This window comes from Mustela erminea, chromosome 1, assembly GCF_009829155.1.
Source record: "Mustela erminea isolate mMusErm1 chromosome 1, mMusErm1.Pri, whole genome shotgun sequence".
In the NCBI taxonomy this organism is placed as follows: Eukaryota; Metazoa; Chordata; class Mammalia; order Carnivora; family Mustelidae; genus Mustela; species Mustela erminea.
The window spans coordinates 63,553,846-63,579,886 of NC_045614.1; the positions used below are offsets into that span (position 1 = coordinate 63,553,846).

Genomic DNA, 26,041 nt, shown 5'->3' on the forward strand with positions numbered 1-26,041 from the left:
CGTCCCACTGAACTTCTCGTCTTCTCACACGCTCGGATAAAACCAAACAACATCTGGTAGTGATGATGCTTTTCTCGTCTCACGCACAAGCTAAATGGCTGACTTAATGGTATGCTCCATCGGTTTATTCTACATTGTGTCCAAGAGTCATCTTTGTTTCCCATTCCCTCTACATTTCCTGGTTCCAAACAGGATACTCTGATAGCATTTCCCACCCAACCAGAAACAGGAAGCACCTGAAAAGTCACGAGAAAAATGCCTTTGTGCCCAAGACCGATGTTTTAAGAATTCAAAAGTTCGAGACAGTTTAGACACAGGCCTATAGACTTCGAGGCTTTCATCTATTAAACCAACATTGCAACATTCTGAAGAAAGCACAGGTGAGCCTCTGGGAGGCCTACAATGAGAGAACAATGTGTGGTTTTTTTGAGCACATCTCAATTTTCTCAGGAGCCCCTGAAGAGAACCCTCAGAGGTGACACAATGGAGGTCCAGCCAGAGGCCTGAGGCCAGAGAGACAGAAGCATGGAAGAGCAGGCCCCCAGCAGGGCTCGCACGCTCCTCAGTGGTCCTTCTGCTAGTCCACACTGGACACACTCAGAGGAAGCAGGGCCCCTTCCTCCCTTTCCAGCACCCACTGCCATGACCAACAGCAGATTCCCACCATGCTTCTCTTCCAGGGCACCTCCTCAGCTGCAGACTCAAAGTGGCATCCATTTCTCCAGATGTCACATGAAATAAGCTGTCTTCATACCACGTAGAGCTTGGCTGCCGCTTAGGTCTTTGGGGAGAAGTGCCCTGCGGAACACACTGGCATGAACTTCTCTCCCCACACAGCTCTCCCGCGTGGGAAACATCCTATTTCCTCTGTTTTCCCCTGCAGCTGGGGAACTTCTCGAGAGCTGGGGCTGTCATTTGGGTTTTATTGATGAGGCACTTAAGATTATGTGGACTCTGTTCCTAGCAGACAAATTAATCACCCCGCAGTGACTAACACACATTTGCCTGGCATATAGTATGTTAGCACATAATATGGAGTATCAGTATATATACACGTGCTTAGTGTGCACGCACACACACACACACACACACACACACACATTGGGCACTAGTCTAAGAATGGATAAGTTTTAACCCACTTCATCCTCTTCACAGACCCCCGAGGTAGCTGAGGCACATTCACCAGGGTGGAGCCAGGACTTGAATTCTGGCTGTTGGGGTCCAGAGCCTATGGCTTTTGCCACCGTGCTATATTTCCTCTCCATTGCATGGTACACGAATAAGAGAATGAAAAGAAAAACCTAGCCTTGAGCAAGCCACACATCTCTAGACCTCAGGAAAGAAGGCTCATCAAGATGATATTCAAAAATCTTATCAAATTCTGAAATACTTCTGTTGTATTGTACTTAGCTGTCATGTGATCCCTCACTTGGAACAGAGAGCTTGGGACACCAAGTTTTTCCACATTAAGAGAAAAATACAGTTGCTTTAAGACCCAAGTGCCCAAGAACGGGAGGCAGACATCCCCAAAGCCAGCACAGCACAGGCAAGGGTCTCTAACTGGGGACAACATCCTTCATCTTGCCAAGCCAGTCTTTTAGAGGTATCTGAGCTTCGGCCACCCCTTGCCTCCTACAGGAACTAAAACCACAGAAGCATTCTCCTCAGTGCCCCATTGTTCTAGGGGCTGCTCTTAGAACCCAACGCTCCCCAGCCCCATGAATGAGTTAGCACACAGAAGTGTGTGTGTGCCCACTGGAGAAGGAGGACTAGGCAGGGGTACCACCATTTTTGCCATTTCTTTGCTGGCTCCATTTGGCCATCATTAAGTCAAGGAATAGTCCAAGAACAACCCTGGCAGCCTGGGCTGATGGTCTATCCACTGCTGTGTGAGGAATCTGGGATCATGAGTCGAGCCCCATGTCAACTATGACTGCCTAATGACCATGAAATGTCTGACAAGTAACAAGCGGTTCCCTTCCCACTCCGACTCCCACAGGTCAGCTGGGCTTTGGCTGGTCTAGTTGGGCTCCGGCTGCAGGTTCAGAGCAGGTCTGTTCCACACGTAGCTCTTCTGGGCCAGTGAGCCCTAGGGGGCACATTCCATGGTGAGGGTCACAACCACCCAGAGGGGGAAGAAACATATGAGATCTCCTAAGGCCCCCCTTGTGAATGAGGGATGTGCAGAGCAGCCCTGAACCGAGAGGACACTGGGCTCTGCTGGGGCTCCTCCTTGGCTCACGTGGGCTTCCACCTTCCTGTCAAGCATCAGGGGCCCCACCCACACCCTGCCACCCTCACCATTCCCAGGATGCAGCCTAAAGGCCAGCACACACATCACCTGCTGGGGGGGCCTTCCCTGCCCCCACACACAGCAGGACAGAATGGTGGAAAGACTCCAGCCCCTACACACCTCAGGTGGGTAATCCCAAGGTGTGTTAAGACTCCAGCCCTTACACACCTCAGGTGGGTAATCCCAAGGTATGTTCTCTGCTAGCCCCAGAGCTCCCCAGAGCTCACGCCCCAGCTGCCCATGATGGTAACTTGTAGGTAGCATCTCTCATGGGCTGTCTTCCCTCCCTCTTCTTGCCTCCCATAGCCCCACTGGGGTCTTCTGGAATGACTTCCAGAAAACTACACATATTCAAAACCCAAGTGAAGAGTTGTAAAGATGACATGAGAGAGGGTGTCAAGTCCCCCAAACCAACACTGGCCCAGTGCTGAGCTCAAAGCCACTTAAAACAACACATCATGCACAAGTGTGAGCCACGGTGTCCACAAGCTCCCACCTCTTCAGAGGTCTGTCCTTCCGCGTTCCAGTGCTTACAGTGGGATACGGGCAAACACCAGGGGCAGCAACATATCCCTATTTCACAATATGTCTTCTGGGAAAACCAACATCCTGGTCTTCTTGCACAACTGGTTTGGATTCAATCATCTTTGTTTCCGGTACTCGTATCGATTCCCTCTCCTCTCCCCAGGCCAATGAGCTACCCACAGAGTTGTGCCAGGAGCTTCCCCTTTTCTTCCTGGGGTGGGACAGGGGGGCGGGAGTGAGGAGTAAGCTGGGGTAGTCAAAACACAGCCTTGACCCCTTATTGATTTATTTATACTATCTGTCCGTCTCTGTCAGCAGACTACATTATGTCCATTTTTCAGAAGTTTTTCTTCTGACGGGGGCAATACAGAGATAAACAGGGCTGGAGTTCAATTTCCCCACATGGTCCAGCCACAGTTGATCAAATGTGGACACAGAGGAAAAGAACAAGGCTCGTCCTCACAGAAGGTCAGCATTCATGCCCCGTACAGGAGCCTTGCCAGTTCTTCCATGGGACTGCTGCACAGAACACCTGCTCAGGGCACCCAAGTTCCCTTCAGGGCACCCAAGTTCCCTTCAGGGCCCTGGAGGGTCCTCCAGGAGGCAGAAAAATGCATGTGTCCAGAGAGCAGTTCTCAGAACCATCTTTGGTGGCCTCAAAATTTGAAGCCTGGGAAACCCCAGGGAGGCCCAGAGGAAACGTGGACACAGGCTGGTGAAGACTTCAGTCCAAGCAAGTAAATTAGAAGGAGGATTAAAATATCAACAGCACAGCACTTAGAGAGGGAACAAGTGCTAGCTCCCTCAGAATTAGGCAAAGAAAACCAGAGTGTCCAAACTCTAAAACCAATGAAAAGGCGAGCGTTTCCTGGATCCTTAAACCTCAAGTTCAACTGAGCTAAATAATGATCAGCGCAAAAAACATTTTTTAATTAAAAAAAAAAATAATGATCAGCTCAGTGGTGTTTGGAGGTTTTAAGCAGGGAGACTGGAAAATACATTTCCCTCCAAGATCCCAAGTGCCCTTGGCAAAGAGGTCCTCAAACTGTCATGACAGTATGTGGAACAGATGGGAAGAAAAGAGACTTGTGATGTTAGGGAATGACCGAATCCCGGGTTTCGGGATTCCCACTGTCTCAGGACATTTGTCCACAAAACTGTCTCAGGAGCCTTAAGACCATCTGGGAGCTTGGACCGTGGAGACCATCGAGCCAACCTCTGAATTTTCAGGCGAGGACATCGAGGCCCAGAAGAGAAAGCAGCTCTCCTAAGGCTGCACAGCATGTGGCAGTGCCAGAAAACCAACTTCTGCCCGACGGCTTGGCTGAGGCTTGGTGAATTTTAGACTGAGACTTCATATAGCTCAGTGCACACCATGGGCTCTGGGGCAGAGATGGGCAGGGCTGGGGCTAGGCGGGGTCTGAAACGACAGCCCCTGCTCACCCCCATTCCTGGGCAGGGCCATGGGTGCCAAGAGGCCAACTGCGGACCCAGTGCTGCCCTCCAGTTAGAGTTTGGAAAGCTGCGGGAAACGGAGATGATGGGAGTTGTTCAGGATGCCACGGCAGGTGTGGGGTAGGGGTGGGGAGGTAGGGGGATCAGAAGCTCTCACCTTCATAGCAAGGGATCAGCGTCCTGCCTTTGGCCTGGAGGTTGGACGGGATGATGTAACAGAAGCCGTGGGGCAAGATGTGGTCTGTTTCGTAGTAGATGTTCTTCCAGCGGTGGGCACAGGCCTAAAGGACAGAGAGGGGGTCAGAGCAGGAAACGCAGCTCCAGGAGGTCCCAAAGCAGAGCATTAGCAATGCCAAGTGGTTCCAAAAGAGGAGGGGGCAGAGGTGCCAGAAAGCCATCCTCCCTCCGGCCCAGCCACAGCTTGGCTCCAGGTACTGTCTGGGACATCAGCAACCCATACAAACACGAACATGCCCCTGGGAAGGTACTAGGAAGAAAAACGAAACAAACACATGAACAAATAGGGGTTGTCCCTAGTGCTGAGGCCTGGGAAGGAAAAACCCGGGGTTATGGGACAGAGACTCTGGGGGTGGGAAGGACAGAGTTCAGGGGGAGAGCGCCAGCTACACTCAAGGGTGCAGTCATCGGGTGCTGAGGAAGCACGTGAGAAAGGCTTGGAGGTTCAAGGGAAACGAAGGTCGTTGGTGGGCTGGTCTGGACTGTAGTGGCAAGAAAGAGGTCAGCCTGCCAGCCTCTCTGCTCTTCATTCCTTCAAAGCAAGGGGTCCTGCAGACCTTGATGACTAGGTGGACGTGCAGAGGAAGTTGACAGAGTCTCACACGGGTGAGTGGCATGATCTGCCTTACAGTGTAGAAAGACAACACAGCCACTGTGTGGAGACCGCAGGTGGGGAGTAGACATGAACGTCCGGGTGAGAATGGATGCTGGCCAGGCCTGGGATGGGGGCAGTGGGGAGGAAAGGAGGGGATGGCTTCAGGGTGCAAGCTAGGGGTAGAGCCGATGGGCCCTGGGGAACCACCACAGTGACAGAGAGCAAGAAAGGCAAAGAAAAGGGAACCAGGTCAAGAGAAGACAACCCGCAACACACATCCTTGAGGCTCTCAGGCCAGATGAGTATGCTAGGCGTGCCTCACAGGAGCATCGAGTATTCACCCATCAGTAGTCACCCATCGAGTAGTCACCCATCGAGTATTTATTGAGCACCTACTGTGTGCAAGGCTCTCTGCTAGGCCCTGACGATACAGCAATGAACAGTCAGAGAACTGGGTCAGCCTGGTGGGCGAGACAGAACTCCAGCCCTCACAAGGCTGCTGGATGGCAGGACACATGTGGGGAGTTCCTGTTTTGAGCTGGTTCAGGGCAAAGTAGCAGGTTGAACCACCGTCCATATTTGACTGTTTCTGCCTACAGAAAGATTTCAGCATGTGCGCCATTAACAAGAAAAAGATGTTGATGGCTCTTTTTTCAAAGTAGATGAACATAGAGCAAATGCTCAAATCCCAAGTACACCATTTAATGAGCTTTGACAAAGGTGTACACTCATGTACACAGCCCATAAACAAGATATAGAACATTTCCTTCTCACCCCAATGTTCCCTCATGCCAGAACATGGTTGGTTTCCACAGGCAGGTCAGGGAGGGCTACTCTGAGCAGAGGCCTGAGAAATCAAAGGAATGGCTAGGAGGGCACCTGGGAGGAGGTTCAAGGCAGAGGGATCTGAGGTGGGCTATCGCTTGGCCTATGTGAGATGAGGCCATTAGATGGACAGACAGATGCCCTAATTAGCTCTCTGACAGCCTCTCACCACCAGGGTCCAACAGACCTTGGAATGGGAGCCCGCAGCAGGAACGTGGCCTGGGCACATCCTTCCCCACCCACCAAAGACACCCCCAGCCTCGTATTTGGACATAACTGCCCACTCCATGTATGACCACACATGTCCAAGCATCCACAAGTTTGGTCGGGGTCCGACCTGCTCACTCCCAGGGTGTGCCAGGTTCTCGTGCACATGTGCCACTCACTTCCATTCTCTAGCCACTTCAGTCTGGCCTACAAATGTATTGCCTTAAAATACCACATTTTAAAATAATCAGAGTTTTTAACTTCTTGGTTTCTCTCCTTCAAATGTTCAACAGGCCACAATGTTCGGCATTTCTATGGCCCATGTTTGACTTCTTCTGCCACACTGGGGGTGAGCACAGGAATCCAGAATTCCTGCTTCACACGTGGGAACCCCAAGTGGGCTCCGAACCAGCAAGTGCTACAAACAGGACTGGAACTCATCCTTTTAGGGCCCTCCTTGTCTCATTAGAAAACACTTTCCATTTTCCATTTAAAACTTCTACTTCCTGGGGTGCCTGGGTGACTTAGTGGGTTAAGCCTCTGCCTCCGGCTCAGGTCATGATCTCAGAGTCCTGGGATTAAGCCCCACATCGGGCTCTCTGCTCAGCAGGGAGCCTGCTTCCCCCTTCTTTCTCTGTCTGCCTCTCTGCCTACTTGTGATCTCTCTCTCTGTCAAATAAATAAGTAAAATCTTTCAAAAAAAAGAAAAGAGAAAACTCCAACTTCTTGCTTGAGGAGCCATCAAACCCACTGCCTGAGATCGCTCTGGTGACTGTTGGGTTCCCAGCCTTATCCACAGGCACCAATACCCTTGAAATGACCACTCTAGGGCCAAGTGAAATACTCAGGGCACCCAGTGAGAAGGGCCTCTTTGGGGTCCTCAGACTGTCCTCTGATGAAAGTCACAGCCTGCCAGCCTCTCTTCCTTCAAAGCAACAGCCCGCAGCCCGCCCCCCTCCAACAAGACCACTCTGCCCACAGGCGAAACTACTGGAAAGGTGAATTTGTCCACACACTCACTGGCTCTTGCCCTAGGACATTAAACTACACAAAACAAATTTCTTATTATTCCTTATATTGCAAAGTGTCATACCTCCGCACTTGATACTTGTGCTCACTGCAGTTTTCTCAAGGACCTGTACAAATCCGTCACAAAGCCCGTAATCTCTCCACTCCACCAAGCAGTTGATTTTTTCAATGTTTAGTTCTGACTCAATTCCCTTGGCTTGCAAGCCATCTAGCTGGCTGGCTCCTGTGACTCCTATTTTAGCTTATAGACTCAGGAAAGCCCTTGGCTTCCAGGGCTTACTGCATTTTATTGTATCTCTGGGCCGGAGAGACAGTAAAAAGAGGCGGATGTTTACCATGAGGCCTGCTGACTTATCTAAGGAAGGATGTTCTGCATTTAATGTCTAGTTTATTGTCTCCTCATTTGTTTGTTTTTTAAGTGCCATAAACTGTTTAAGAAGTGATCTTGAAGAATTCCTAGAAAATCCAAATACTGCATTTCACAGTAAACTAAACTAAAATTAAGGCATTCTGTGAGGTCAGAGATCAAAGTGTCAAAGCCAGTATGCATGTAGGAAAACAACAAAGAGTATTTCTGAATATAAATTATAGAAAGAAAAGACTGTTTATCCCTGATTATCATTATATACACACACACATGTCAATCTGACTCCTATGTTAAAAAAAATTCCTAGGGACTGTCTCCAAAGGATTACTAACCCCATCAATCTCTCTAAATGAGTTCTGCTGTGAGGGAGGAAGGGGGGCAGATCAGGGAAGAACAGGAAAAAAAGAGCATTCTCTAAAAAAAAAAAAAAAAAAAAAAAAAACCAGAAAGACCAGCCAAACTCAGATTCCAAATAATCCTAAGAAAGGGGAGGAGGGTCTACCATCACCCCAAATCTTAGAATCTGACATCTTTCCAGTTATAAGGATGGTTGTGCTTTTTTTTTTTTTTTAACTTCCAAAAAATAAAAGGAGAAAATGAGCAAGTTTTATTTCAAAAGTCTTATTTGTTATATGGAAATAGCATGTCCTTCCTGGGCAGGCAGTGTGTGGGGGGCAGGGGGAGGGGGAGTGGATCCTGGGCCTCTCCCAATGGCTCAGCCACAAAGGCACGTAGGTCCCCACCCCACCCTCTTACACAGATGGCCAGAGCTATGACACGCCTCAGGTCCACCCTGCACAGTCAGGGCCAGGCCCTGGGCCACCGGGAACAGTGGGTGGAGGGGGTCAGGACCACGATACCACAGATCTCCCCTACCCAGCAAGTAAGTGCCCCCCGCCCCCCGCCTCCTGCTCCAAGGGAGGAGGGAGTAGCCTGGGAGGCACAGGAAGGGGCTTCTGAGGTACTGGGAAAGTCCATTCTGAGAATGTTGACCCAATGACAATCATCAAAGTGACACAAATTATTTCTATACTTTCTTGCATGTGTTTTAGCTCATTAAAAATTCTCTAAACAACAACAACCAGGAAACACAGCAATAGAAGTAAATGCAGAAATGGACCCTGCAGCTTTGAAACAGCAGACAGATGAGAAGCAATGAATAGATAGGGACTGCCCTGGCATTTGGAAAGGATGTGACCTAGAGCCAAGAACACCGCTGCCACCAGAAACAATCCAGATGCTTCCATTATTTGTCATCTGAGCCTTGGAGATGACTGAAAAGCAGAACCACCAGACTTGACCATTTTTAGATGCCCTCCCAAATTAAAGAAAAGAGTCTGTGCCTATGCCAGGTGGGCTGGGTGTTTACGGTAAGAAAGGATTTCTTTTTCTCTACTTCTTAAACTGTCATCTGCACACGAGCAGTGCTGGGGGACAGTGTGGGAAGGCGAGGGGCTTGCCCTTAATGCTGACTCTGTGTCTGCTCCTGGTATCATCTGTTTGCTGGAAGAGAACATGAAGGAACCACAACACCTGTGACAAGACTGGGCTATACGAAGCCGAAGTCAGCCCACCAGAGCTGGTTGCTGGGTTCAGGGCAGAGAAAACGTCATTGGTCAATGAGACACTTCACGCCCTGACACAGCTTTCAAATTATCCATCTGTTCTTTACTCTGAATCAGCACCAGATGCTGTATGCAAAAAACCCAGGCCACCTCCCCCTCTTCAAACCCACCCTGGAATCCAACATTATGTTCCTTGGGGATACAGGTCCCATGCTCACACCCCAGCTACCTCCCGAGGGTTCAAAGGTGTTTGAACAACACCTGTCTTCCTGTGTTTAGTTTTCAAATAAATACTTGCCTCGCAGAAAGCCTTGACAAGAGGACTTGACACATTAAAGAAAAAGCAAGTGGATACAAGTCCTCTAAAATGTAAACATGGGGGTGCCTGGGTGGTTCAGTGGGTTAAGCCTCTGCCTTCAGCTCAGTTCGTGATCCCAGAGTCCTGGGATCAAGCCCTGCATCGGGCTCTCTGCTCTCTCTCCCCTCTCTCTCTGCCTGCCCCTCTGCCTACTTGTGATCTCTCTGTCAAATAAGTAAAAAATAATAACAATAAATAAAATGTAAACATGGATGACGTTACCACTCCCTGTACCTTACTTTCACCTGTCACCTCTAGGACCATGTTAGAGTATTTTACCTCATGGCTCTAGCCATCACTCAGACAGCAACCAAGATGGGATGGCAACTGATTTGCTTTCTAATTGCTTTAACAGGGACACTCAGCCCTCATCTTACTAAAGCACACTTTTAGACCCCCCTCCTTAGAGAGATTGTCTCCAAGTACTGACAGTAAAAAGGGTAAAAGATGCAGCCTCTCCCTCAAGCAACTTCCATAAAAAAGGAGACGTACACACAGGGTAAGTTATACATTCAAAGGTAACTACATGATGCTCGGTTCTTAATGACTTAAAAGATGCGAAGCTCATTCCAGAAAGCACGGTCACCAAAGGACCAGCTTCAAGGAGGAAGCTGACTCTAAACTAGGGAGGAGAGGGGGACTGGGAACGGAGAGGACCTAGGGCAGGCCTTTTCTAGAGAGATGGCATATGTGCAAAAAACCCATAGGGACTAACTCAACCACAGCAAAACAATCCAATTTAAAAATGTGCAAAGGAGTAGAACAGACATTTCTCCAAAGAAGATACACAAATGGCCATCAAGCCCGTGTAAAGATGCTCAATATCACTAATCATTAGGGAAATTTGAAATACCATGTTGCACCCACTAGGGTGGCCACTAGTAAAGGAATGGAAATGTGTGGGCAGTGATGTGGAGAAATTGGGACCCTTCTCTGGTGCACTGTTGGTGGGAACGTAAAATGGTGTAGCCATGGTGAGAAAATAGTGTGACAGTTCCTCCAAAAATTAAAAAATACAATTACCATAGAGTTTAGCAATCCTACTTCTAGATATATATACAAAATAATTGAACACAGAATCTTGAAGAGCTATTTGCACACCTATGTTCATAGCAGCATTATTTGCAATACCCAAGAGGTAGAAGCAACCCAAATATCCATCAATGGGTAAACAAAATATGGTACATATATACAGAAGAATAGTATTCAGCCCTAAAAAAGAAAGAAATGGGGTGCCCAGGTGGCTCAGTCAGTTGAATGCATCTGACTGACTGTTGATTTTGGCGCAGGTCATGATCTCAGGGTCATGGGATCGAACTCCACATCAGGCCCCACGCTGGGCCTGAAGCCTGATTAGGATTCCCCCCCACCCCCCACTTCTCTCTCTCTCTCCCGCTCTCTCTCTGCTCCTCTCCTCTTGCATGTGTGCAGGCTCTAAAAAAATTAAAATTTAAATTTAAAAAAAAAGAAGGAAGTACTGTGATACGCTACAATGTGGACGAACCTTGAGGACATAATGCCAAGTGAAATAAGCCAGTCACAAGACAAATACTGCATGATTCCACTTACGTGAGTTATCCAATAGAGTCAAACTCTTAGAAACAGAGGAATGGTGGTTGTCAGAGGCTAGGGCCAGCAGGAAGGGCGCAAGTGTTCAATGGGTGCAGAGCTTGTTTTACAAGATGAAAAATCTCAGAGTCCTGCCGCCCAACAAGAGGCACACAGGTAATGTCACTGTACTGCACATTTAAAAATGGTTAAGACAGGGCATCTCAGCGGCTCAGTCAGTTAAGCATCCGCCTTTGACTCAGGTCACGATCCCAGGCTCCTGGGATCCCACATCAGGCTCCCTGCTCAGCAGAGAGCCTGCTTCTCCCCCTCCCCCTGCCTGCCGCTCATCCTGCTTGTGCTGTCAGATAAACAAAATCTTTTTTAAAAAAAAATAATGGTTAAAATGATAAATATTACATTGTGTCTTTGACTACAGTAAAAAAAAAAAAAAAAAAAAAAAGTCATGAGGAAAATGGATGCAGTCACAAGCCCCTCCTTCTCCAGCACTCCCAGGGGTGCCCACTGAGTGGATGACGCAGTAACTGTGCAAAATAAGAGAACGACAGCCCTGCGTGGGGTGCATCAGGGCAGGGCTATCATGCCCAAGCACCATCTCCACGAAGCCCCAGCACTGCCTTCCCTGGCTTCCTTTGCTAACTGGTCCCTGTGGTCCTCACTGCCGTTCACGTCCCGGGAAACAGCTCTCTCCTCTGACGGATTTACGGATTTACGGTGACACAGGACCCTCTGGGAGCAAGTTCCTGGCCACACAGAGGTTCTCCTTCTGTGGGCGGAGGAAACATTTCCACAGGACAACCTCCGGATCTAGGCTCCACAGGCTCGTGGGCCTCTTGGGCCGGCCGTCCCCCAGACTACCAACTCCGCTGCTATGAATTTCAAGCTCAGGCCGCCCGGATTTGCAGATGGAGCGGCGCCTTCCCTCCTTTCCAGAGGACGGCAGACAAGCCTTCCAGGCCTCCTGGGGCCGCGTGGTCTGGTAAGGGTTGGGCCACTACGTCTGGAGGAATGCCGAGGCTTGGAGAAGTTCCAGAAAGCCCGCAACAGTGATTAAAGCACTGGACAAACAGCGGGGGCCGGGGGCCCTCGGAGGATCCCCAGTGATTCCAGTCCGGAGGCTTCTCCACACTGGTGATGGCATCCAGCTGCTTCCTCCCTCCCCCAGGGGCCCAGCAAGGGGCAGACACTATGCTCCTGGTGAGGAGGCAGGCTGCATTCACAAGAGGAGAATCTGCTGTGGAGAAGTTTAACACGAAAGTAGGCTCCTCAAAGAGGAGAAGGAGACGTTTTGCCTAGATGCATTCAGAATCCTATATCCCCCTGGGGATAAAATATAATAAATATGTGAAACCCTCAACTTGACAGCATGTGGCCCAAAGGAAGCCTTCAATGAATGGCAGCTGGTAATGTTTTCCCTCCTTGATCTTACGCTTTTAGAAGAAAAATCTTCATAGAGCTTCCAAGATAAAGCCAATGAAAAGAAAAGGGGTATGAAGTCAAATACTGGTTATCCCAGTGGAGAGGGCCACGAGGGAACATTATGGGATTAGCAACAGGCATGCATGCATGTGGATATGAAAACCCCACCAAGCTGATCACATCAGGCTGGGTAAGTACTTTAGTGTTCTATTGTAACAGGAAAGAGTAAAAGCAAAGGAAAAAAGGAGACAAAACTTCTGAGGCAGTTCCCAATTCCTTTTTTGTGGAGTCCAATAAAACCTTTTGGAGTGATGGAAGTGTTTTCTCTGTGTGCTGTCCAGCACAGTAGCCAGGAGCCATGGGCTGCTACTGCTCACTTGAAATGGGGCTAGTGGGACTGAAAAACTGAATTTTTAATTTAGATAAATTTAAAGTGTATGGACTCCATGCGGTGGGCAGCTACTTCACCAGAGGGCATAGCTGTAGGGTATCACAAGTGTCAAGGGTATAAAGACTATTCTTTGCACCTCCGAGGCTGAGTACCTCATATGCACTTTGGAAGCCAAATAGAGTTGACTCTCAAACAATGTGGTGGTTAGTGGCACTGACCTCTCATGCACTTGGAAATCTGCATATAACTTTTGACTCCTCCCAACTTAATAGTCTGTTGACCTGAAGCCTTATCAAGAACTTAACTTTGAATGTACTTTGCATGTTATATGTACTAGACCTGATATTCCTACTATAAAGTCAGCAAGAGGAAAGAAAATACTAAGAAAATCCTATGGAAGAGAAAATACATTTACAGAAAATCCACCTATAAGTGGACTCATGCAGTTCCAACCTGTGTTGTTCAACAGTCAACTGTAAAGCATGAAAAATAACCTGGATTCCCTACTATATAATCCTATGTAGAAATAAACTACTGATACAACATGGGTTAATCTCAAAAGTATTCTGAGTGAAAGAAGCCTTGCACAAAAGAGCACACATGGTAGGTTTCCATTTATATGAAGTTCTGGAAGTATAAAAGGTAATCCTCAGTAGTACGAATCATAACAGTGGTTGCCTTGGGGTGAGAGGAATGGACTAGAAAGGAACACAAGAGAACTTTTTGGGGACGGGAGAAATACTCTCTAACTGTAAGGGGGCAGGGGGTTTACACAGGAGTGTGCCATGGTCAAAAGCCAAACTGTAATCTTAATTCTGTGCATTCCATGTACCGTATACCTCAAAAAAAACACACACTCACAAAAATGCTTATGTAATGAACAAGATTTCCAAAGCACAGTTTACACACATTTTGTCTTATTAAAACAACCATATCTCTACACCCTGGAACAGACATTAAACATCCGACAGATAACAAAAATAAAAAGATCCATCACTGGTCCAAGCAGTAGTCCGGAGCCAGCAAACCCCAAGGCCATGCCCTTGTCACCGTGCCATCCAGCCTACCTAGGGGATCACAGAGCCATTGGTCCTCAGAGTGCCACCCCCTCCCCACAGCACCCCCAGGAGGCCTTACCAGCACGAGGCCATCCGCCTTGGGCTGCCGGGCCAGGCTCACCCCCATCCACTCATCATCCCGGTCTTCCCGGCAGGTCTTTCCACACGGCATGCCCCGATTCTTCCCTAGATGAGAAAGAGAAAAGCCAGACATGCTTTGAGAAACGATGTCCTGTGGACCGATTTTCAAAGGGTTTTCTACATACAGTCCAAATGCTGGTCACCTGCCAGTGAGAAAATAAGGAACTTGGAGCAAAGTGTAAATCAACTCCATCACGGTGTCCTGCTGGCTGTTTATTTGAGCCAATTATTTTTCTCATGCAGGACCTGCTCTATAAAGGAAGTGGTGCGGGGCTTTGAGATCTGAAGCTAGCTCCGTGATCTGTTATGTACCTACCGGGAATAAGCGGTTCACAAACCCGTCATTTTGAGTAGTGCTAAAAGAACACTGCGGATATCTCTCCCTTTCAGCTGAAGATCAGAACAATTCTTCGTTCAAAAAAAATACAACCAGAAGCTCTTGCTGGGGAAGAACTTTGGAGAAAGTGAGGCCCTAAAGGGATTGTAATATAATAGCTCCCATTATGTGCCAAGCACAGATCTATGTATCATCTCTCTTCTTAACCTTCGGAAGGTATCTTAGTCCTGACTTTACAGGCAAGGCAACTGAGGCCAAGAAGGCTATGGGGCTTTGCCAGTAAGTCCCAACTAGTAACAGGCAGAGCCGGACTCTGAACCCAGGCAGAATCCCCTGACTCCAAATATGATGCGTCATGTATTTTCCACTGGACTGAAGTGAGTTTATTAAGACCTCCATCCATCATATCTTTTCCTACTTAAAATATAAAGCCTAAGATTGATTTTAATGGCTTCCCCCTTGGTGCAAAGCATAAAATCTTCACACCTTAGCCCAGCCTGCTGGGGCCCATGTGAGGCAGCCCCAGCCTACCCCGTCAACCCCTTTGCTTCCACTCTCCCGCTCAGCACTCCAGCTACACCGTCCTCACTCAGTAAGCGAGGACGTGCTTTCCTCGGCTGGGAAGTTCTGCCTCCCGTCGCTGCCCAGCTAGCCAGTGTGAATCTTTTCATGTGTAGATCAAGTACCCAACTCCCCTCTGGTCTTCTTGCACTCAACTATTCATCTTCATGCCTCTCAGTCCAGTAACTTATAAGGCGCAGGAGGGCAAGCTCTTGGCTTTGTTCACCGGTAGATCTCTGTGCAGTAATAGGTACTTGACACATAATGGATGGGTAGACGGGTGGATGGATAGGAGGGAGGGAGAGAGGGAGGAAGAGGGGCTGAACCACCAGGCCGCTCTGAGAAGACAAAGAGGACATGTGAGGGTGTGGAACCCATCAGTGACATCCACCTACCTCGAGCCATGTCCAGTTCGGTGCATCTCCGGTCAGGGTTGGTATGGACACGACACTTAAACACAGCCCCAGGGGACCTCACTGAAGCACTGTACTTGGACTCTGCCTTTGGTGCGCCCACAAGAACCCTGCACATCCAGAAGAAAGAACATTCTGTCACAAGCCAGTACCAGGAAAGAGGAGGCTGGTGGTTAAACCCTCACCCAGCCGGGGGATGCTGCCTGAGTGCTCCCTGATAAGCCACACCCCAGCATTATCCTGGGCTTCGTGGCCCAGGGGCACTGCCTCCTGCAGTGAACCTGTCGGATGTTCTCCAGGCACGTTTAAAGCTCAAGACTGGCTGGGAGCACATACAACCAAAGGGTTCATATCTAGAACCTATAGCAGTCCTATAGACGTATAGGAAAATACAGAGAGCCAACAGAATAGTGGGCCAGATATTTGATGAAAGAAGATAACCAAATGGCCAATAAACATATGACAGGATGCTTAAGGACATTAGTTATCAGAGAAATTCAAGTGAGATACCACTTCACACCTACTAGGTGACATCAAAAAGACCTCAAACACCAGGTGCTGGCAAGGATATGGAGGAACTGGAACCCTCATCCACTGCTGGGGACCACTTAGAGAACCTGCCTAAGTGCCTAAGAAAGTGGACCATGGGCCTTACCAGAGGACCCGGAGATCCCATTTCCCATACCCCACAGAAATGCATATGTGGGTCTACCAGGTGGCATGGTCTAAAAATGTTCCCAGCTAAAAACGTGGCCGAACACTAGAAGAGACTCAGAGGGTCTCCCCGTGCCAGAGCGCACAGGTAGGTGACGGCACAGAAACACAACAGCATTCTGCACAGTGATGAAAATCAACGAGCGGGCAACGGTGGCCACTCGAGGAAGCTCCGGAATACAGCACTGAACAACAGACTCAGGCCCGGCGGGCTCTCACTGTCTGATCCCACTCATCTCAAGTCCGAAGCGGGTGGAATTTAGCTGGCGCTAGAGGTCGCTCTATGGGTTACCTCTGGGGAGAAGGGGGGGTGGGGGGAGGCTGCAGCTAGGGAGAGGGGACTTCCAGGGGTGCTTATGATGCTCTGTTGGCAACCTGAATAGTATCTGCACAAAGGTGATGATTCCCTGAATTGTGTACATGACATGGGCACTTGCCTGGATGTGTGTGATACTTCAGTTAAAAAAAAAAGAATTAATAAAAAGTGGGAAATTTGGAGATGTCATTTCTCTTCTATGTCCCCCTCTTCCCCTTGCTCCCCACCACACACAAAGCATGTATATTTAGGGAGATATAGGAAAGAAACATCAGGAGGGTAGAATTACAAACCACTTCCTCTACCCAATGCCAGCCAGAGGTAGAAGCATTCCCATACAAACGGGGACAAGAATGAAGCCCTTCGTCTCGACCGGGAGGCTGCTGTGGGGATGGGCTCTCCCTCACAGGGCCCCTCCCCACCAGAGGACAGGAGTAAGAATGCTAAGAGAACAGAAGAGACGCATTCGGGGCTGTGTGGACACAGAACATGGCAGGAAGTGGCCACAGGCTTCCCCGCCAATGTTACAGAAACACTTGTGCCCTACGTGTTCATGTATCATTCCCAGAGAGCAGTCAAGTGCAGAGCTAAAGTGGAGAACACTAACCGGTAGAGTCACGCACGGTGTGTGCTGAGCCACTGCCATGTGGAAAAGGGCTTGTAAGGTGAGACTCTGAACAAGATCTACACCTGTGTCCACAGAGTAGGAAATTCCAAGCCACTGCTCCTTCCGTCTGGCAGCCTGGAAAGGGGAAGCAATTCTCCTGGAAAGGTACCAGGCACATTGTGCAATAAACTAGCCCCTACTGGCCCTAGCATAGAAGGCACTATCCACTATGTGTCTGTGGGAAAGCAATGTAGCAGAAGCTAGAATGACCCCGGACAGCCTCCCCAGAGACATGGGAAGCTGGCCCAGGTACCCTGCACTCTGTCCTGAAAGCTACCTTCACCTTGGGATCATGACCTTCACCCCCAACTTAGCTGCAGCATGACATGCTCCCTCCCCAGCTCCCTGAAAGGAGTGGAGATCTAGCTGTCAGATAATGGAAGTCTGGCACCATGACCTTCACCCCCAACCTAGCTGCAGCGTGACACTGCTCCCTCCCCAGCACCCTGGCTGAAACGCGTGAAAATCTAGCCCTCAGACAACAGAAGTCTGGCACCTTCAGATGGACCCGCCGCAAAGGCTGAACAGCCACACTAATCGGACTCAGAGACATGGTATGAGGTTCATGAGAAGACACATGGATCCCATCTTAACTCCCGCTGCCTCCAAGCCCAGTTCCTCAATGCCCAGAACACAAAGGATCACTGAGGACACATGGGGCCAGGGAAACCAACCCTTAGTGGCATGTTTCTTTCCAGATCAGTCTGGTCTTGAGAGTCTGTGCTTGATTCTGAAGGGCACAGGCCCCTCAGTCACACGTCAGCTCCCGCTCCTGCGGCCTCGCACAGTGGGCCCCAGCTGCAGAACCCCCAGGCAGCGGGGCTGGAACCCACAGCCTTCGGGAATCCCAGCAGGCACTTTCCCACACGGACCACACCAGGGCAGCTCAGCGGGCTCTTGGCTGCTCTAACTCAAATGCACCATGACACGCAAAACGAAACTCCAGTGAGAAGAAAGCCACATTAAGGGATCAATTTCCCCCCTGGCTTCTGGGGCTGAGCTTCAGAACCACCAGGGCAAGCCAAGGGTTGCCCTCGATAATGCCAGTTATGTTTTCACAGGTGAGAAGAATTAGCAGTCTGACAGGTCTAAACGCCTGAAACATCCATGGCCTTTCCACACGTCAGGTTGTAGGAGCCGAGGAACATAAAATGCCTTCTGCACTAGAAAAACCCCAGCGGGACGGGGCTGGGTCCAAAAGTTCCCACAAACGCCTAATTTACATTAGCACAGCGAATAAATGCCACTTGCAATTCATTTTGTAAATATCACAAAAATTAGACAAAGGGGGAGACCTATTCACATAGCAAGGGAGAGAAACAGCTGCAAGAAACAAGCTAGTTTTTTTATCCCAACCCCGCAAAAGGCACTGGAATCCTGATCCTGACAGACAGCCCACTGAACTAAATTCACTGACCCAGGCTCACAGATTATCCAGGGAAGGGACCATGGAGCGCTGAAATACCAGGCGATGCTCCTTCCAGACCAGAGCTGAGACCCACAGGGGCAAAGCTTACACCAAAACCTAAGGTGGCAAAAGGATCCACAGAATCGCTTTTCCCTTCCAGACCCGAGGTCCTCAGGGGTTCGACCACTGGCTGACTGGGCACGGATCACAGCGCTCGGGGTCCAACTCTTCATCAGCGGGTCGCACGAGAAGGTTTCTCCCAAATCCTTTGTAGTGGGAAATGAAGCAAGAGATAAGGGGGTGTGTGCTCGCATGTATGCGCTCCCTGGGGTGGCACAGTGGAACAGGAGCTTGTATCTCTGTGTTCACAGAGGGCTGTGGCTTCCTCCGCAGCCTGGAGCTGTTCTTTACCCAGGCCTCCCTCCAGCAAGACCGCGGCGGCAGGCCAGCCGACGAACCCGTCTCCTCTGAAGTGAGTTCAGCTGGCTCTCTGCCAGGCCGATCCCAAGAGATGAGAGCATGCAACCGCCCAGAGTTCAGGACAAACCACCATGAAGATGCCGTCTGCCTTTTCTCTCATCGTTCTGAGTTATATCGAGACAGCCCAGCCACTTCCAAGATCTGCTCCCCCCCACCCAAATCTTCCCTGGTACCCTCGACAGGACACTGAGATGTTTCCTTTCTTTGTACAGTTAGCATATAAAAGGGCCCGGGTGGCCCACCAACAGGCTCCCATCAATAAATCATCAGGCTGATTCAAACCTTGGAGGGCTACTTTGAGTGTGGTCCTTGGTCCGGCAGCCTGGAGAACACCTGGGAGCCTGAGGGAGATACAGAATCTCGGGTCTCAGCCCACAGAGTCAGAACGCACGTGTACCAGCTCTCAGGACGACATGCCACCTGAGAAGCACAATGTAACCACTTATGCTGATTACAAATCGCTGTGTTCCCTTTGGGGCCAGTGTCGACGGATGACCCTCCAGAAGTGAGACTCTCCTCCTATCCCAGCCCCAGTTAATGCTGCTCTCACACTGCGAAGACTTTTCAGAGTTCTCTCCTTAATTCACAAATCTAGCTTTCCAATTATAAGGACAGCCAGGGTGTATCAGGCACTTGGAGTGTGCACATGCTGGGTGAGGCTCCTTCAAGGCAGAATTGCATTTAATATTCAGAGCAATCCCATGGAAGGCACTATTATGCCCATTTTACAGATGAAGAAGCAGGTGGCCAAGGGCCGACATGGAACAACACCCCGAGGCCCACGAAGCACGGTGAGGTGCCACAAGGCAACACGCACCCCAACAGTCGCGTGCAGTGTCCATGCCCCTATTCTGCCTACCCCACAGCAGCCAGAAAGCAGGAAACAAGAACCAGCAAGTGTGAAGTGACCAGCCCCTGCTGCCAGCCACCCCATGTGATCTTGCCAGAAAAAGCCCTCATGAGGCTCTGCAGATGGCTCCCGGGTTAGAACTTTGATTGGGAATTTCTGTCATGCAAAGGACTGGGGTTTAAAATAGAAAGAATCCCTTCACTCTTCCACATCAGGCTGCATATTGATCAGCTTCTTGCTTTTCTAAAACGGGTACATTGCTGACACCATGATGCCCAGAGGTTTGCCCCTCTCACACACTTGTCTGGAGATGGGGGCCCACCTGTTCATCAGCCTGCACCAGTCACGCTCACTGGTGGTCCCATTTCTTGCTCAAGGTAACCCTGCTGGGCAGCTTCTCGTGTACCTTTTACTAAGAGATCATGGGTTACACCACTGGTAAGCAGCAGAGCTTGGATTTAAACCCTGGGCATCCACGTCCAAGGGTGTCCTCTTTCCAGTCCTCCAAACTCCCTCCTCTTATGGCAGTTTAAACACCATCGATTTTTCCAACACGGCCACCTCCTTGGTGGGCAAGTGTGTGGGCAGGCTGGCTACAGAGACTCCACACCCACCACCCATCTGGTTTGAACCAATTCCTCACAGCAGGAGAACAAACAGCAGGTAAATTCCCCAGCTAGCAAGTGACAGAAAAGGACCACGATGCCTCCCCAGGGAAGGCTCCCATCCTACCCACAAATACCACAGCCATGGTTCCTAGGGGTGAAATTACAGTGTGATCCAGGAAAGCAAGTGGGCACTGAAAACCTTAAATGCATTAACTTTACTTTCGTGCATTTGAACCCAAGCCAAAGCTTCACAGACACTCATGTGTCAGTGATGGGAGTGGAATTCAATCACTGCGTGTCCCATCGCACTGCCTGGAAATCCCAGGAATCACTGCACCTCCCTTAGTGGGCAAAAAGCAGCCAAGACTTGAACAGAGAGAGGGCTGGTTGGTGCCAGAAAGTCACATCTGACCGCATGCAACCCTTCACTCCCAGAGAGGAGAGACACTGGCTCCCGGGCCAGTGTTCACCACCTGGAGCTGGTGAACCTGGAGGGACTCAGAAGCTCCTCTCTTTACAGTTGGGAAAACTGAGACTCTGACTCAAACCACGGGATACTCACTCATTTTAGGGGTTTTAAACTAACAGTTCCACTTGAATTCTAAGCTGTGAGGGCAAGTTACTCAGGGGGGTAAAGTGCAAGAAGCACAGGGCTAACGTGGGGTTCAAGTTCTGCCACAACTACTAAGAAACTTATCTGAGGTCACATAGCTTAACTACTCTGGGCCTCAGGTTTCTTCCTCTGTAAAACAGGAAGAATCAAAATACACCCAGTAAGGGTTCTTGCAAGGTTTAATGTTTATGAAGTAGCTAGCACAGTGCTTGATACAGCATTGGTGCTTGGTGAAACAGGAGACTGGTGAGACGAGGCCAAACACCTTAGCACCCAACTCGTTCCAGCTCCCCAACTTGGCAACACTCCCAGGAGCTCCTCAGAACCAGGAATTTCTTCAGACCCTCTGCCGAGCTCATAGGAATCCTGGAATGATTAAGACACTCTTACCACTAGCAGCAGACGACAAAAGTAGCCATGATTCTCCATCCTTCCTGCATCCACGTCCTTCTCAATGGGGCCCTGCAGCTTCTTCCATCAGGATGTTCAGTCTATTTCCATCCTCCAACCCCCTGAATGGGGTTGGGCCCCGTAACTTGTATTAGCCAAATGAGTGTGACAGAGGGGGGCATGGTTTGACTTCTAGCTTTGCTTTCAAGAGACCATTCATCCTTCTGAGTGCTCTCTTGGCACCCTAGCCCAGCCACCACGTGTGCAAGCCCCCACTGCTGGGGGATAAAAGACACGTGGAGATGAGCCATCCCAACTGAAGTCATCCTAGACCAGCCGGCCAACCAGCCCACCCAGAAGCTGACAGCAGACACATGCATGAGCCCAGCTGAGAGAAGAACCACCAGCTGAGCCCAGCCTAAACTGCCAACTACAGATTCACAAACTAAGACATGGTGACTGGTTTAGGACACTGAGGCCTCAGGTGGTGTGTCACAGAAAACAGATATGTCATCATAGTAGGACAGACCCCTTCTGAAGGGACCTAACCTGGAGTCCAGCCCGCTGACCTAGCTCTGCCCCTGAGAACCACTGCTACTGCTTCTCCAGCTCCCCGGTCTCCTTTCCTTCCCCCAAAGAATCTTACTGCCAACCAGGATGACGAACTTTTACTCAGGGCGCTGATATGGGAAAGGCCAGGTGGGGTAGCAGAAATAGCCATGAAGAGTGTGCCACCTCCTCTGCAGCTCCGTGACCTTGGGCAAGTCCCCTGGCCACTCAGCCCCCTCCCCTGCATCCTTACAAGATAATACAAATGCACAGTCCCTTTCCCAGGACAGCAGTGAGGCACAAAAAGGAATGGCAAATGGCAGGGTGTTGGGGAAGGGGGTGAATCCAGGATGGCCCAACTTTTGAGAACAGGTAGGGGTTTCTACCTGCCAAGGCCAAGGACAGAAATGCTCCCAGAAAAAGCATGGGGGCACTATTCCTTCTTCCTTAGGAAATGGATACCCTGGACAGGGGCTTGATGGGGGAGGGGGCAGCAGCAAGGCTGACCCTGAGAATAGCCAGACAAGCATTAAGTCCACCTGGATCCAAATCCCCACTCTGCAATTTACTTGCTGAGTAACCTTGGATTTGGCTTCTGCACCTCAGAGTAGCCTCACTGCCTCAGAGTGACCATGAACATGCCTCCTCTGGGATAGAAAGTACTCCCAAGGGCTAGCAATAGTATTTTTATTCTGGGAACTTTAGGTTGGAGTAAAGAAAGGGAGGGAGGGGCGCCTGGGTGGCTCATTGGGTTAAGCCTGTGCCTTCGGCTCAGGTCATGATCCCAGTGTTCTGGGATCGAGTCCTGCTTTGGGCTCTCTGCTCAACGGGGAGCCTGCTTCCCCCTCTCTTTCTCTCTGCCTGCCTCTCTGCCTACTTGAGATGTCTCTCTGTCAAATAAATAAATAAAATCTTTAAAAAAAAAAAAAAAAGAAAGAAAGAAAGAAAGGGAGGGAGGGAGAAGGGTGCAATCCAAGTGCTGAATTAGAGAATGAAACAGGTAGTTTCCATGCCCAACAGGGAAAGAGCAGCAGCACGGGCAGGGTCCCCCTCCTTGGAGAGGCATGAGCCTGCTGGCAGCCCTGTCAGGGACTGAAGTATCCAGTATCCTCAGAGCTGCTGCCCTGGCCAGGGCCTTGGGTCTTAGCAAATGCACTGAGAAGCGGCAGCTGGAGAAGGAAGCATCATGAAAGGGCCAATGTTCTCCTTCCCCAACTGAGAGCATCGAACAATAAAATCCAAGAGAGGCAAGCTACAGACCTCCGGGATACTGGAGTTAAAACCATGGGTGCTTTCTTGTGATAATCTTCTTCTCCAAGAAGAGCAGGTCAACACTTTTACCTTTATCCTTTTGGACTAAAATTCTCACCACCACCCCCGACCTTAGAACTATAGACTTACCGCTCAGATTTACATGGCCGTGGATGAGGGCCAGGGCTCCCCACAACAGGGGTGGCCTCCCACCTGCTGAGAGCAGAAAGCAGCATGCAAAGCTCTGGGATATAAAATCCCACAGGTCTCCAATTAAAGGAGCCATCTCAGAGCCTTTCTGGAAGCAGGTAGGATGTAAATGCAGATTTATGGAGAGCATGACCAAAATGTCAAGAGACCACACAGAACAAGTACATCTCACAGAGAACTCTCATTCATGCCTGTATTGAGTATGGACATTCCAATTTTGGCAAATGAACAGAGGCATCAACAAATATATTGAAAGCACTCCTGCAGCATCTCAAGTCGGGATGAAGACGACCCTTAGTTCACAAGGCCAGATCAAAGTACCAAGAAAAAGAACTACTGGTATTTTCAAGGGCTTCCTATGTGCTGGAGGTGGTGTTCCAGGATGTGTTCCAGATATCCCCTCATTTAAGGCAAGAATGAGATGAGGGAGAAACTATTATTCCTCTCTTCCAGTGAGCCGAACCAGACTCAAACTGCTGGGCCTGGAGGCCTGACAAATGTCCTTGAGGCTGAAACAGCTAAACGGGGGCAGGGCAAGCCTACCTGCAGGGACCACCATGCACTTATGCATCTCGGCAGCCCCCCCTTTAAGACCAAGAAACCACAGGTTTGGTTGTTGCTGGGAAATCAGGGGCCACAATGAAGGCAGAGCCAGGAAGGACCCAACTCCCTGGGTCTGGAACGTCCACCCCCTAGGACCCACCGGGGTGGGTAAGAAGTGCAGTCCCACATTTTGGAACATCCTGCACAAGGCCATCTGTGCTCTAGGCTTTGCACACATTGCAGCTTCGGAACACCAGGCAGTCTGGACAGTGTAGGAAGGGCCACCGGGCTTCAACACACCAAGAGATGTGTGGACATGGAAACCAACAAAGTTGGTTTTGTGGTTTTTAGGTTCAGGTTTTGGGGGACACAAAGCATCCTCTCTCACACATTGGTGCACAAAGTCTGACTATGTGGGTTTCTTTGACAAAGTTATAAATCCAGGGAAGAGTCCTGAACACTGGCCGCCACAGCTACCTTCCCCATCCCCTCTTTAAATAGAACTTCTTAAATGGGGATGAAGATATGGTAACAAAAGTAGCCCAGAGAGGTTAGGATGGATACATGGAATATTCCAGAATGTGCCATCTTTCCTAGGACACTCTGTCTTACCCTTACACAGACGTGGTATGAGAGCAGGCTCTACAAATGTCCCTAGTGGAATCTCTGGGTCCCTGTTTCCTCGGTGATCAAGCATCTCTGGAAAGCAGAGCCCCGGTATCCCCTCACAGGTGGCCAGTGGGTCACACATGAGTACCCCACAGGGAAGCTGCCACTGTAATAAATCCAAAACTTTTCCTACAAAGCCAGGCAGGACAGAACCTCATGAGACAGATGCTTGGATACCTTGAAGCCCCAAATTCAGACTCCTGACTCTGTGAGAAGCAAAGGCAGACACCCCAGCTCTGCCACTTTGGCCATGTGACTAGGCAAACAACACGTCCATGTGTCAGTGTTCCCCTTTGTGAATGGGACCAGAATGACAACAAGCTGAGCCTCCGGAACATTAAATGAGCTGATGCATCTAAAGCGTGTAGAACAGTACTCAGCAGGTGCTAAGTACTCAACAGGCCTGGCTGCTGCCACCATGTTGCTTCAGCTGTGAATGGAAACTCACAAGAGAAGATCTTTCTGCTCTCCCACAAAGCAGAAACTGGGGACCCAGGGAGACTGTGGCTTCAAAGACTCTAGATTTTTCCCAATCTTGGATTCACTTTCACTTTCTAAGACTCCCTCTGGCATCATGCATACCACATACATACATAAATAAATGGAAAGTCGTGATAAAATACTTTCTTCTGCTTTGGTTGGTCACCAATCCACCTGGCTTACTGGTCTGTGGTTCACAGGGTACCAGGAATGAGGTCCTGCGGCTCCCTCTGGTCAGCAGCTCATCAGCTACCTGATGGTTCAAGGTAAGGGGGAGGACTCTCTCCCTCCTCCATCCTTTACCTGTGAAATTCCTGAAATCAGGAAGAGGCACCCTGGGTATCAGCTGGCAGCTAGGATGCTCTGGAGTCTACTTGAGGCCAGAATCCTAATTCCAGAATCCATGCTGACCCAGTGTAACAAGCAAAGGCACAGATAATCCCAGCCACGACTGCTGGCCAAGGAGCACATCTCATACCTTCCTAACAGCAACTCACAAATGATGGGCTCCATGTGCCACCTGCCAGTCAGCTGCAAGGGGGCAGTCAGCTGACAGTTCCCAGCCACAGTCCCTTCAGGATGGCCAGAGCAATCAAGCTGAGGCCACACTCCTCCCAGGCAGGCATAGCCAATGACTGATTACGATTTTGGTGAGGGGAAGTTCCCTGTCTAGTTGATGGACACCGTAATCAGCTCTACAGCACAGTCTGAGGCTCTCCCTAGCCAGTCCTGCTCCCTGCCCCCTAACTTTCATAGCCCCTCCCCCCCACCCCAACACTTCTCTTGTACTCCCATCTCTACCTGAGCATCCCAGAGGACACCCCCGGATACAAGTCCCCAGTCTTTGTGCACTGATCACCTAGGCTAGGGCAAGCTGTACACAAGGTAACTCCAAGCTTCAATTCTCCAACCAGCAAACTGGAAACCACTCACCAGCTTGTCCCAAAG

At 49.8% G+C, this 26,041-nt stretch overlaps 1 protein-coding gene across 1 annotated transcript in view; it reads right to left on the reverse strand.

Annotated features, from left to right (window-relative positions):
- The window catches only part of ITGA9 (integrin subunit alpha 9), a 327,258-nt gene that overhangs the window by 295,023 nt on the left and 6,194 nt on the right, over window positions 1-26,041 (reverse strand). Inside the window, exons 2-4 of the mRNA XM_032354270.1 lie at window positions 15,328-15,455; window positions 13,973-14,079; window positions 4,431-4,554 (exon numbers count right to left, since the gene is read on the reverse strand). Coding sequence (XP_032210161.1) covers window positions 4,431-4,554; window positions 13,973-14,079; window positions 15,328-15,455 — 359 coding nt within the window. The remainder of the gene's footprint in view (window positions 1-4,430; window positions 4,555-13,972; window positions 14,080-15,327; window positions 15,456-26,041) is intronic.